Source organism: Henckelia pumila, chromosome 2, assembly GCF_033568475.1.
Source record: "Henckelia pumila isolate YLH828 chromosome 2, ASM3356847v2, whole genome shotgun sequence".
Taxonomy (NCBI): domain Eukaryota; kingdom Viridiplantae; phylum Streptophyta; class Magnoliopsida; order Lamiales; family Gesneriaceae; genus Henckelia; species Henckelia pumila.
In genome coordinates, this window is record NC_133121.1 from 140,904,022 (window position 1) to 140,919,085 (window position 15,064).

At 31.9% G+C, this 15,064-nt stretch overlaps 1 protein-coding gene across 1 annotated transcript; it reads left to right on the forward strand.

The window, feature by feature from the left end:
- The first annotated feature begins 2,979 nt into the window (after window positions 1–2,979).
- On the forward strand, window positions 2,980–6,553 carry LOC140882096 (2-carboxy-D-arabinitol-1-phosphatase). The gene is made up of 9 exons (XM_073287851.1): window positions 2,980–3,533; window positions 3,776–3,881; window positions 4,030–4,246; window positions 4,337–4,455; window positions 4,915–5,013; window positions 5,267–5,320; window positions 5,404–5,502; window positions 5,582–5,692; window positions 6,002–6,553. Exons 1-9 carry the CDS (start codon window positions 3,148–3,150, stop codon window positions 6,374–6,376), a joined length of 1,566 nt encoding a protein of 521 aa, XP_073143952.1. The 5' UTR covers window positions 2,980–3,147; the 3' UTR covers window positions 6,377–6,553.
- The last annotated feature ends 8,511 nt before the right edge of the window (window positions 6,554–15,064 follow it).

Genomic DNA, 15,064 nt, shown 5'->3' on the forward strand with positions numbered 1-15,064 from the left:
TGATTCATTTTATAATATCATATGAGATTTTTGAAAAAACTGCTATGGAACTATTTCACGGATCAATTTTGTGAAACGTATCTCTTGACTGACCCAACTCAACTAATGAAAAAAGATTAATTTTTATGTCAAAAACTTAATTTTCATTGCAGATATAGATCTTATGGATCCATCTGACAAGAAATCTACTTGCTACTCTATTTGAACATTATCAAATGACTCACTTGTAACGTGTAAAGAACTCTTCATTTTGATAACTTATTGATTGTTGATAATCTTGAGATCTCACCTTATGCCTTCCGCCCTGTAATCACAGATTTCCAAAAGAAACAAATATAGAAAACTTCTTCCACAATTTTGTAGGGGTGGGCAACCGGTCGGTACCGATACATCGGATGGTTGAGATGACTATCCAAACCCGATCCGAAATCCGAGCTACCTATTGTTGGGTTTCGGAAACCTCTGGGTAGTTCGGATTGGGTGTTATTCAATTGAAGGACGTGTTATTTGAAGTTAATATACATGACATTCATAGGTAATAGGTTACAGGAAGATAAAGAAATATGAGCCCCTAAGCTCGGGTAAGTGGTACGTGTTTAATTGAAAATAATTAATAAAAAATCAATCGTGTTCTGTAATTGAACATGGAAAAGATATAACTAAATATAAAATAATGCCATCACATTCTCAAGTATTGACCATTTAGCATACTAAAAAAAACACGTGCTATGAAAAATGGTTATTTTTATCCGACAAAAAAATTGAACATCAAGTTAATGCTTGAATGTTTCGATTTCAATGTTAATTTGGTAAAATATAGTTCATGCAATGAAATTTATTTATAATTTTGTTAAATTTGAACGAAAAATTAGCATTGAGTTCTACTATGGTGATGTAATATTTTGATGTAGAAAACAACTATACAACCACATTTTTAGCACAAATTTCTTATAAGACGGTCTTATGAGTCAATTTTTTCGTGACAGATTTTCAATATGATCGTACTCATGAAAAATATCATTTTTATGTCAAATGCATTATTTTTTTTATTATTTCGAACTCGCCTCACAGCTATAACCGCCTACTGCATGTAGCTAGGTTTGAGTAATTGGAGTTGGCAGAATGGGAACCGCGATGGATGAAGATCTGACTCGTTGCCATCACTCATCGATCCGATGGCAATTGAATCCGGAATGAGGAAGAAAAAAGAATCGATGAAACAACTGATGGTTCAAATTCAATACAGAAATATTATTTTTTTATGATGTGGTAATCCGCGGCCGCTATTTTTCGATGCTCACTAGGTAAACCCCCGAACTAATACATAAATATTATTATTTTAGAACCTCGTGACGAAACAAAAGCTAAGAGATTATATTAGAACGAAATCTCGTGATTTTACAAATCATGCTATACTTTGTTCAAAACAAATTTTGTTTTACGAGTTACTAAAATTTAAAAATACTATACATTAAATTGAGATGTGTTTGGGATAACTCACGGGTTTGATAAATTGGTTGATATGGAAGAGATAATTTTAATAATTTTTGTACAGAGATGTGTTTGGTGTGAATGATTATTAACATGTTTCAGTGTGTATGGTGTTTGTTTTAATTGATAAAGTGAAATGATAGATATATATTATATTGTGATACTTAAAATGCCCTTATAACCCAAGTTATCTTCCTTTTTTATTAAAATGAAAATAAAGGCACAAACAAATAATTGATCGCAACTGATCGAGGCCCTTTCGGTGGAGACCCATTGGTTCACCTAACGCATTCCTCTCAAAATTGTATGGTGGAATCAGACTCAGATCTTGTTCCCTTTTCGAAATTTGATTGTCGAACCGTCTACAAATAAATCAACTCACACACGATCTTGAGGTAACTTCAAACAAATTTTTAAGGCCGTTGAACACATCAAATTGGAGGTTTCTATTTGAAAAGCTTTTTAAATTCTACAACTATCGATTAGAATGGATTATAGTGTTATTACACGACCATAAACAAGATTGCCACGCTCATTCCTTCCCAAACTTAATTTGGTTTCCCAAATTGTTAACCAAACGCGGAACCTCCTCCCAGGGTGACGAACATTTTATAGAAATGCACAAAATTATGTACATATATGTACATATATCACAATAACAAAAAAACAGAGGATGAAATATATGTTCATATATAACAAATTAACAAAAAAATTGAGGACCAGCAATAGTCGTCAGTGTTAAACCAAAAATGGAGATGGGGAAGAGTGGATGTACAGAAATGTAATAAATTGGATTTGGTTCGAATAAAAAATGGGAGTTGGCACAAATAATGGTATACTTTCGACGCTATCACAAAAGCTATGTACAGTTTTATTTTGTGCAGATTTGTAGCTCAAAACAAGTTATGGATTTCAACTACTCAACAAAACACCTCAAATTAAATGTCGTGAGCCAAGATTATCAACGCATTTACCTACGCAACGAGCTTCTTCCGCTTTCTGAAAATGTCTTTATCCTGTAAAGAAATTAAAACGTCATAAAATCAAATTTCTTCAACCCATATGCTTGGATCTTATCGTCAACAATTATGGTGCATCGGATTTACCTGCAAATCGGAAAAGTTTATCGTGGAGAGAAAAATACCCTAATTCACACAAATCTTGGTGTGTAATTTTATGACGGCGTAAAAATGCAAAATTTGTTCGGGATATTCTTAAAACGAGAAAGGATGATAGAAAGAGAGATTGATAATACATTGGTTAGCCGTGAGTTTATTTAACTCATCTTAATACAGTTCAATCCCGTGTAGACTATATTAGGCATGTTTATTTACAATGCAACCAAACCATAGATAACACAATTTTAAAATTAAAAGACACTAGCCTAGCTAAAATTAGCTACCAAATGAACCGTTTGGGAGTTGATATTTGGATGCAAAAAGAAAAGAAATGTAAGGAAAATTTCAAAAGTGGGTTTTTTTGGGAGATTTTGAAGAAGAGAAAAGAAGGAAAATTTGTTAAAAATTTAGAAGAAAATTTTCGATATATTCGTCAACCACCAATGTCGTTTAGCGCCGGAAAACAGAGAAAATATCTCAATAAACACAAACGGATATGATATGATATGATATGACCACCACAGCACTGCACTGAACCATGTTGTCCACCGCTCCGATCCCCCATCTCCCCGTCCTCAACAAAACCGGTGAATTCTTCCCCGAGCGCCGCCGCCTCGGCTCATACAACAAACCCTTGGCCATCAGGTCCTCTTCCAGCGTTCAAGAAATCAAGAAATCTCCGGTTTCAACAGGCGGTTCGGATGGGAGGAGGGAGCTTCTGTCGAGCTGGGAAAGCATCGCTCTGCCGCCGGTGCAGGCGGCGAAGAGGGTGGTTCTGGTGAGGCACGGCCAGAGCACTTGGAATGCGGAGGGTCGGATCCAGGGCAGCTCCGATTTCTCAGTTCTTACTAACAAGGGCGAGTCTCAGGCCGAAACCTCTCGCCAAATGCTTCTTGATGATTCTTTCGATGTGTGCTTCTCCAGGTTTCTTCCTTCTCCATTCCCATGCTTCCATTTTTTCCGATTTCTTTTGGTTTTTATCCATTAATTTTTTATTTATTTTTTTTTAATCTGTCCTCATCAAACTTAACGACATTGTATTTCTTGAACTAAATTGTGAATTGGGTTTATTTTCTATTAGCCGAAATCAGATAACACTCCTTGTGTTCTGTTTCAAGCCTTCAACATACATATACTCATTATCCTTATCGCGCTAAACATTGCAGTCCTCTGATTAGATCAAAGAGAACCGCGGAGATAATATGGGGATCTCGAAAGGAGGAGATCATAACCGAATCCGACTTGAGGGAAATTGATCTTTACTCATTCCAAGTTAGTACTGTTGTAGATAATGGATTTGACGAGTGTCTTTGCTATAAGTTTCCTTTTTACTGGTATGCTTTAAATGTCACTTAAGATAATCTGTTTATTAGTAAACTAAACAGACTTGTAAGAGTGATTCAGTTTGCTACTTATATAGGGCCTCCTGAAAAATGAAGGAAAGGCGAGGTATGGTGCAGCATATCGACAGTGGCAAATAGATGCACCGAATTTCAATATCGATGATCATTATCCAGTGAGGGAATTGTGGGCGAGAGCTAGAAGCTGTTGGACGAAAATCCTTACCCACAAAAGCAGATCGATTCTAGTTGTTGCTCATAATGCTGTTAACCAGGCTCTTGTTGCCACCGCAATTGGTACCCTATAGCTTTGTTTTGAACCGAATGTGAACGTTGATTATTATTCGTTGCGGTATCATCATTTCCTTTTTTATTGCCAATATCTAGGACTAGGCACAGAATACTTCAGGGTTCTACTTCAGAGCAATTGTGGCGTGAGCGTGCTGGACTTCACGCCAAAACCAGAAGGCGGGTCTCCAAGTATATGCCTTAATCGTTTGAATCAGGTATATATCAGAAAGGCATTTTGGGATTTTCTTGAAATCTTTTTCTAGCTGAAAAAAAAAAGGTTTTCATTTTGAATGATACTGCCAAATCAGTGAATAACGGTCCAAAAAGAATGACCTTTTTAGTATAGCCTTTTTTATACTTGTGCAACATTCCATAAATTCAGGAATATGTTCTTCAAGATATTTAATTTTTGGCTTAGATAATATTTCACTGTGTAAGAGCTAGTTTTGTTTGGTCAATGATTCCAAAAGGGTCAACAAGATCTCTGAGCTTTTGTTCTCATTGCATATTAACAATAACCTTAGACAAGCAAAAGATGAATGAAACAAAGGAAGATAATTTATGGCATTTCTCAAAAACTTCATTCTCCTTTCTCCATCAATGTCTAGCCGATAATGCCTGTTTTTTGTAGGTTTCTTTGAGGTTGATGCTGTGATTTAAATGTAATGATGCAGACCCCAAGTTCACCAATTGCTGGCGGGAGCTCTGGAGGAAGGAAAACCAGTACGCGAGTCATACTTGTCTCCCACGGTTTGCCACTGAGTGAGGCCGAGGTATGAGAACTTTATTAACCTTTGAAGAAATCGACTTGTAGATGATTTGTATTGCAATAATGCAGAATTATAGTCAGTTAATTCAAAACATTATACAAGATCATTCAGGGTACTAATATAAAGGGTGACAATTTCACGTTTGGAATGAGGATTTCTAATCACCTGCTAGAATAATATCATGACATGTTGATCATATTTACATACATACTCGGAATAATTCCTAATAATGTAGTTAGCGTGCTTGCATTTGTAGGAAGGTAGTTCTTTCTCTGGAAATGGGCCAATGAACATGCTCGGAATGATACAGGTACTGGCTCTTTTACTAATTGAATGCCATCCACTAGCTATTGAAACTTTTGTAACACCTGTTTTGTTTCAAATATAAAACAGGCACAGAAAACTGCTGAGTTACTTCTCGATATCAAAGTAAACAGTATAGTGAGCAGCAGTTCCGTAGCATCTGTAGAAACAGCAAATTCAATCTGCCGAGTGAGCCTTTTCACATTTGAAATCAGTTGATCGAGTACCTTATATAGAGTGTTGGGTTAATTAAATCGCTCTTATTTAGATTCAAGAAGCTGCTGACTGCTTAGGCGCCGATTGTGTGCCACGATATGTGGAAATGAAGCAAATACTTGACCTTGACATAGGAAGCATCCTTGAGCAGTCGAAAAAGAGAGTAAGAAACATTTTTTTGTGGGACGTTACATACTGTATAATACATTGCATAAATTTAGTGCGACTTACCCTAATTGTATTACCTTTTGTGGGGTAATTACTTCTAACTAAATCACAATAAATTATAATCTTGATAAAATCAAATCTATGTTGGAACTTGGAATATATATTTTTTAATTTCTAAGCATTTAAAAAATATGCAGATGTGTTCTTGCACCTTTTTGTTTCGTCCGGGCTTGATCTTTTTCATGCTTAGAACATGTTACCTGCCTATGTTTTAAAGCCTTTAAATTGCCTATGTTTTACTTAGGATTCGACAAGATTTCAACCCCTTCACTCCGGTTGGTTAAACGGATTAGACGAAGAAACTACGACAGCATTGTGGGAACAGTCTGGGAAGGCTTGGAAATTCTTGTTGAATGAACTTGACAAAGGATCCGAGTCTGATAATATTGTTGTCGCTGTTGCCCATCCAGCACTGCACATTTCAATGATGGGCCATTGCTTGAACCTGACAAAGGAATGGTTGGGATCGTTTCATCTCGATGCTGGTAGCATCAGTGTCGTCGATTTTCCAGACGGGGCAACTGGAAGAGGTGTAGTCCGGTGCATCAACTACACCGCTCATCTGGGACGGTGGTCGATACCCATCACGAGATCGACCGTTGATGATGAGGAGTTTTAAGTGTTGAAATATGTAAAACTGGAAAAAGGGGGAAAATTCAAAATTTGTATACATAATTAATTAATAGATATTTCATGTAGTTATAATTACTGGGCTGAAAGCACTCATGTAGCCCAAAGAATTAATGGGCCACACACACGTGTAAAGTAAAAATCAATCAATTTGTTAATGCATCGTTCTGTTTACCATATTATTAGGCTGCATTTACTTAGTGGGATGAGATTACACATGGATAAATCATATTAGGATTATTAAAATAATTTTAAAGGATTTAAAATAATGATGGATAAACAATAATATGTTTATTTTGAGTTATTAATTTTGGGATTGAAATACTGATTGAATGATGAAAGACAGTTTTACCCTCCACTTATGATATACAATCTTATGCTTGATTTTGTATTCATATAATTTGGATTGAATTATTTTTTACTAATTAAATTATTATTGATTCATACGGAGACATTTTCATTTATTAAAATTATTAGGTATAAAAATATGTATTTTTTCAAAAATAATAAAATTGATAAATTGAGTTATAAAAAATAGAGAGACCGAAAGAAATTGAGAGGGAAACAAAATAATTGAAGGAGGGTAGATTAGGATTTATATGTATTTTTTTCCCACAAATATGGATTATGATGTGTTATCTCTTGTGTAATTAAGGATGTCTAATACCATATATTAGGGTTGAATGACGGGCCTTGAGTTTTGAGATATTTGATTTTTTTTGCAAGTAAACAATGGATGAAGTTGGATAAATAAGCTTATCATATTGTTATCAAGCCAAAGAAACACACCCCTAATATATGTATAACTCATCTCATCTCATCTCACGTTCTTCTCATCATATTATTTATCTATATATTAACTATTTATTTTACATCAATCAAATCATTAATTGTTTATCTCACATCAATCAAATCATTGAATTCAAATTACTATATTACCCCTTATAAATAATATAATTTTTATTTTATTTATTGTTAAAAGGACAAAATAATCATTTAACATTTTTATATAAAATTTAATCAATCAAATCAAATAAACCATAATCTATCAATCAAATCTAATACTAGTTTCAATTTCATTTTGGTAACTTTAATTTAATTTTTGTGCAGTTTTCTGATGTATTCATATTCTGGTCCAAGTTTTGTTAAGTTTGAGATGTACTAAACAAACCTTTGTGTGAACTTTCTCCTTCCGAATTTTGCCAAATCATGATTACAGAAATTAGCCTGAAATCCCTTATTATCCTCAAAAACATATTTCCCTTCGAGAGAGACACGAGTTCGAAATCACGTAAAAGCACACTTACAAGTGTCAAATCAAAAGGAAATATTGATGAATTCATGGAGTCTAAGGTCGTCGCATTCACTAGTCGATGTGCCTAATTTATCAAGTTGCCTACCGTTTAAAGGTAAATAGAAGTCTAGTCTACTAGTACTGTGCTGTGCCAAAATTCTAAACCTAATTAATCAATGTAGGTCGCCAAACACCAAGTGGCAAGGGCCCTTAATGCCATCATTTTACATGAGTTTCTCTCTTTTTTTAAAAAAATAAAATAAAATAAAATAAAATAAAATTCACTGACTTATTTATTCTATTTTTCGCTCCAAAATGGGAAATATTCCATTTATCCTGATGTAAAAAAAAAAATTTATGTAGATTACTGAAAATCAGCATTTTTTTATTCCGAATAATTACCTATTCATATTTCGACACAATTAAGATAAAACGGGCATGAATAGTGATGTTCCTACGTATGACAGTCACATATTTTAAAATGTTTGTTATCAATCAAATAATAGAAATGTGCAAAATTGTCACATGGTAATGTGGTAAAGAACTATTTGAGAAGGCAAGTTGATACACATACAAAGGAAAATTAATAAAATAATGAATGAACCTGTTAAATGTCTCGTGTGAGTAGAATTAAGTCTTTGGGAGTCGTATATATGTATTTTGATAATCTTTTGTTTTTGAAAGGGAGTTGTTATATATCTCACATGGGCTGGATTAAGTACTTGGGAGTTCTATATATAAATTTGGACAATCTCCTCTCAATTGAGCTAGCTTTACGAGTAAATTTAGGTCGATCAAGTCCTTGATCTTAATAGAACCCAATAAAGAAAAATATATTAGCCATTAATTAACACAGGAAAATGGCTTTGGCCAGCAACGGAAGGAACCCAAGTTCAATATATTGTGCAAAAGTGACGAAGCAAAACTCGATAAATTCAGGGGGTAAATTAAAATTGATTTTATTTTCTAATAGATGATAAAATTTAAGACGGAAATGGGCAACAATCCCTCCCTACAAACCAGATGTTGCTTTCAACATTTTGTCAAGCCATGTCTTGACAGGTTGGAAAGAGAAAAGGGCCTGTTGCAACTTCTAACAGTTGTTAAGCCATGTTTCGACGGTTTCGGAAATTATAATTTTGATCTTGTATATTCGTTTTCATTTGCGTTTTTGGCAGTCAATCGTCAAAGATAAATCTTAGTCTCTTATTTTTCAACTCTAGTAATTTTAGTCATTTTTTTGGATACACTGATATGGCACTACACAAAATATACAACGTCAAAGTTGTAATTTTTCCAATTCATTTGATCAATTCAATACAAGTTCATCATGTACACAAAGAAACAAATTTGTAAAAAGGGGAGATCTCCTTATACATTTAATATAAAAGAATTTAAATTATATAGAATGATATATATATTAAAATTCCAAAATCGAAACTGTTATTAAATTTGTGTTCTTTAATCAACTTTTGAACCCACCACTGGATTTGGGTACCTGACTTGACTTTTAAATCAAATTGGATCGGGTAGGGCTATTGAAGTTAGCTTGCACATGTTGCAGATGAGATGTCATGTCTCATTTCTTCAATTAATTTAGCAGCGCACAACAAAATTTTTTAGTTAGCAAATTCTTTCCCAATTGTCACATTTAATGCATTTCTTCACTAATATTTGAAATTGTAAACTATAACATTACCTTTAATAATAAATTTTTTGGTTCCGCCACTACTAACTAAAACAAGATTTTGGTCATGTATCCATATTGTATTTATTAAATTAAAATTTTAAAAATATTATTGATCCATGTGTTTGTACTTATTTCACGCCTCATTCGAAAATCTAATTGTAACAAACATCTCTCTCAATTAAAAAAATATGTCGAAAGTCCATTGATGAAAAAAATAACAAATAAGAGGGAGATTTGTGAGATAGTGAGAGTACTCTTTCTGAACATAATGTCTCTTTTAATATTTAATTGAAAGTCTCCATTTTTATTCGACCTGGTTATATTAAAAAATGCAAAGGAGAAATTTGATAACCATTTAAAATTAATTATGTTAAACTCGTCCGTATATTAAGGGTGGACTTGTTAATAATTAATTATTTTAAGAGCCGTGGGATGAATATGAGACAAAACCTGTTATTCTCATATCAAATAAATTTGTATATTTAAGCTGCCTAATAAATTCAAATTGTCATATTTCAATCATTAGGTCCATCTCACATGATACGAGTTATGTTATTTAATATATAGTTATAATTAAGCGATGCTAACGAAAGTTTAGTTGAATTATTAAAAAAACAAGAAGATAATGATTAAGATGGCTAACTGTAAATATTAATATGTTTAAAATGATTTGTGTCACGACACCAACTTGCAGCTTGCTCCCATGACAACGATTAATTAATATAACCTAATTTTGCCTAAATCTCACTGCTTAAATAGCTAATTTGGTGGAAATTCTCAGGGATCCCACTTTTATATACATACATACACACACTATTACTATGCTTGTACAAATGTTTTTAACGAAAAAAATGATAATTGTTTTTATTTTAAAAAATCAAATAATGTAAGTTTTTGTAAATAAACAGTCACCACAATACAATAAATACGTCAATTTTACAAAAGTGGGTGACATTTTTCGATTTAAAAGAACATCAAATGGTACAAAGAAAGTGATATTGGTAAATAAGAAAATATCTCATAGCTAAAAAACAAAGGATGTCTAATGACTAATTGCGCATAATTTTGGTTTGTTGAACTTAATTAGGATATATATAACCGTAATTTCATCAATTAATTAAAAAAATTAATTAAAGAGTCTCTACTATGTTGATGATGATGATCATCATCATAAGATAAGAGTTTTGTTTTTACATCGAAGATTGTTTTTCAACGTTGAGGATTAGAATTTATATCTCTCACCTATAAGCTAAAAGTTTATTGAGTACCCGATTTTTATTGAGATATGTTACATGTACAAGTTGAGTTACACACTACACATAAAATTACAAAATTATCCCTCTACTTTATTTGAAAAAACTCTTTCCAAAATACATCGATGATCTTATGTAATTTCAAGTGCAACGTGTAACCCTTTATGTGCATTTAACATCACCCATTTTTATTTGTCTTGAAGTTAATAATTAATGCATACTTTTCTGGAAAAAATAATAATTATTGTTGCATACTATTTTTTAATAATTGATGCTACGAGAAAAACAATTGTTTAACTACCAATAAACTTTAGTATTTTGACAAGATCGAATTCTTTAAAGATATTATAGGCGCATATATACATGACGTTATTTTAGCTCACATCATTAAAATATGAAAGCTATGGGAGAAAGAAAATGCCAAAAACAAATAATGTAACCTTCATAAAGGGAATTTATTTAATCATTTTTAGGTAGTTGATTTTTTTTAAAAAAAAATAATTGTCTGAATATTTATTCTATATATTTTAAAAAATCTGTTACAGCGAATGCATATCCCAACATTGAATATATAATCAATACTAGGACCAGAAATGGTGTGATGTCTTTTAACTTGAGCTCCCAAGTCCCAACACAACATTCTCGTCACATGTATTATTTAATTATCTGTTTCAAAAATTTGGAACAATTATTCATTTCTGGAATCATTAAATCATTTTGTTCAAATTAATTAAAGCCCCAATATATTTCATTTTTTTTAATTATTCTATTTTGTATACTGTCTTTTTTGGTCTCTTTCGTATGCATTAATTCGTCATTTATAATCACAGCCCACTCGTTTGCCATTCATTGGTCAACAGAGGCTGAGTGGCTTAATCACAGCTGCGCTCTACATCTCACTTTCGCATGATTAATATTTTTCCATAATGTCAACTACCCCAATTGATATAATTTATTTTGATTATTTTCAGTACTTAATGAAAAAAATAGTACGTTAATCTGATTCAAGTCTACTCTAAATTAATCCGAAATTGAAGTACACCAAAAATTAAAAAAAAAAAAAGGATTGCAACGTTGATTAATCAATAATCTACTATAAAATCTGTCTGTCATCACATTACATATTGATTTCGATGACTTATAATTTATCTGACACTAATAATTTAAATTTGGATGATTTATTGGATTTGAACCAAATCTTAACAAACCATATATATTCATGTAGGATGAGGTCTCCTTCGGGGTCAACCTTTTAATAAAACGAGGGCATGTGTTCTCTCAAAAAAAAAAAAAAAAAAAAAAACGATCGAGGGCTTGTGTTACTCAAATTAGGGTCTACTTTAATGGATGGGAATAATTTTATTCAAACCAATTCAATTTATTTACATCACATTTGGTGAATAAATTCAATTTATTTACATCACATTTGGGGTCCAAGAAGTGTTTATATATATCTGTATCCAATTAATACAAGCTAACATTAATTCTTTTATGTGGAAATTCCGAGCTCCTTTACTCATTCATTCCCCATTATTCAATATGTTCAATTTTGTTTCTGTTTCATGATTAATAATTATAAGTCTTTTTTGCTTGCTCAAGACCCAATCTGAATTCACGCAGCTTTAATGAATTTACTAATGGAAAATGCTTCATGTATACATACTGTTGCACATTGTGTTACACATTCGCTTTGATATTACAAAATTATTCATTTACTTTATTTGTAAAAAATCTTTCACAAATACATGTAAGATAATTAAGTAATTTTAAGTAAAATATATAATCCAATGTGCAATCCACCGTGTCATTTCTCATTTCGCGTTCAAAAATGTTTGACGCTCTCTTGTATAAATTATTATTATTATTATTATTATTATTATTATCATTAATATTATAGATATCGTCTCAGGAGCCAAACGGTTCTATTTTTTAATCCTCACGTCACATGTAAAACAAAAGTAAATGAGGGGGGTTTAAATGATTATCACTAAAATGAGGGAAAAAGAAGGGTCCATGAGAAAGTTGAACAACCACCTTCAAGAAAAGGGGATACTTGATCAGAAGGTCGATTATTTTAGTTAAACAGTGGGAACGTTATACACAAATATTCGGACTAAGAAATTAATTGAATTATCATATGATCAAAAAAATTTTGAATTATCTCGTTACAAAGTCTCGACTAGCTAGTGAATTTATAATGATGGAATCCATCATTTCGGGAATATATTTTTGCATATTGCTCCAACCCCAATAACACAGGATTTAAAATGCAAACTAGGCTTCGAAAGGAAGTTGTTAATTAATCTTATGAGATAATTTTATGAGTTAATTTGTGAGATTAATATCTTATAGTTTTAATTATAAGATTTAACTCATGAAAAATATTATTTTTTATGTAAAAAATAGTCATTCATTATAAATATGATCCAGATCGACTCATCTCACAAAAAAAGTTATTTTTAATTAAGTAATTAAGCACAGAAAATGATACACTTCCAATAAGAAGTCCTCCATCAATCGCAACAAGGACTACAATAAAACACACAAACATATTTGGAAATTTGATTTCAAATATTCTCTCTTTAGATTATTTTTTTAAAAAAACCCAACCATAATTTATTTGGAAGATGAATCTTAACCAAAATACATGTAGAATAAAATAAAATAAATTACGGATTACTTATAGTCAGGCACGTATTAAAAAATTAGTGTAACGACTTGCTTTTAATAAAATATATACTAGTCGCGTTTGCACACGCGTTGTGTGTGTGATTAAAATATGAATATTATTTATTACATTTATATATTATATGTTTGTTTCAAATCAATTTAAATTTGAAAATAAAATGAGTTGCGTGTTTGATTAAAACATGAGTATTATTTATTGTATATCTCTCCCTATATATAAAGAATCTCCCCCTTAGACACCATCTTTTAAATTGCCAAAATTGCCCTTATATAATATAAATATTATAATTTTATTTTTATTTGTTTTTTTTTTTGAAATTTTGATATTTCAAATTTTCATATTTTTCTCAACTAAACATTGTAGATAAGATAAATTGATAAAAAAAATTTAATTTATTTTTATATTATTTTATAAATGTTAAAAAATAAATTTAAATATTATTGAAAAAATAATATTTATATATAACATACATTATTAAATATATTGTATGATTTTATACACACGCAACGCGTGTGCGATTATGCTAGTATGTATTATATTTTTGTTTCGAATCAATTTAAATTTGAAAATAAAATGAAATCACAAAATAGAGATTATAATGGACAAATGAAGTTTAAAATAAAGATAGAGATTTTGTTCTATGTTTTTTTTTTCTTTTTGAAGGATATTTTAGATATTTCGATCGTTTTTTGCTTCACCAAATTAATTTTAATTCAGTTACTAAGTGTTACTCTTCTTTAATAATATAGTAAGATACTTTGAATATGATTAAGATGCTGTTACATGTAAAAAATGCACATATGCGTATCAGTGCAGACCTTCTGAGCCAATGTTAATTAGATAGGTGGCAAAACGATCACGAAACGTAATAGCATACACAGTTCGAACCGTTTGAACTTTACCTATAAATAGGAAACCCAAATTTCATTTTGGCACCAAACCGTTGAGTATTCTCTCGGTTCAACCTATATTTTAGTGTTTTATAAGCTTTATAGTTAAGCTAGTTAGTTCAATTCTGAAGCGACCTTCCAAAGGGCTAATGACGGACGAATGCATGATTCGTAAGTAAAGGTATCAAAATGCGCTAGCTGGACGGGTAAGTTCACAAATCGCGGTAACCATTAACCATTGATAAGGAGGATGGGTCAGGATGTCTTTTAGGCGTGTTGAAAAAATACCGACTTAGTATGTATATCTATGTGTTGCACTTTATCTATCATATGATACATGTTTATATTGTTATATAATATATGAGACATTGCATACCATGTTGAGCATACTATCTTTTGATATAGTCATTTTGAGTAGGGCCGCTTAGCTCTAGTTTTGTTAGACGACGGCATATCGAGAGCCGATGTTGAGTGCTACGAAGATACTCATTTTGAGTAGGGTCGCTCAACCCTGATTTTTTATACAATTTAGTATCAGGAGCCGATGCTATGTGCATAGTGCTACGATGACCCATGATATTGTAGGTCCAAGATCAAGTTATGTGTGGGAGCCACCTACTTGTGCATTTGGCGCGGAGTGTTACACACATAGGGCACCACAGACTGAGCATGATTTTCTAGCATTTGATTCCAGATTACCAGTACACATTCACGCGTATGCATATTGATATGTTTACTCATATATTACATACGGGAAATTTTTTGCCCATGTTCTTACTTTTATCTTGGATACCCTATTCCCACAGAGAAATTATCAGGTTGGACGAGTCAAGAGGACCTAGCAATGGCTAGACGGGACTA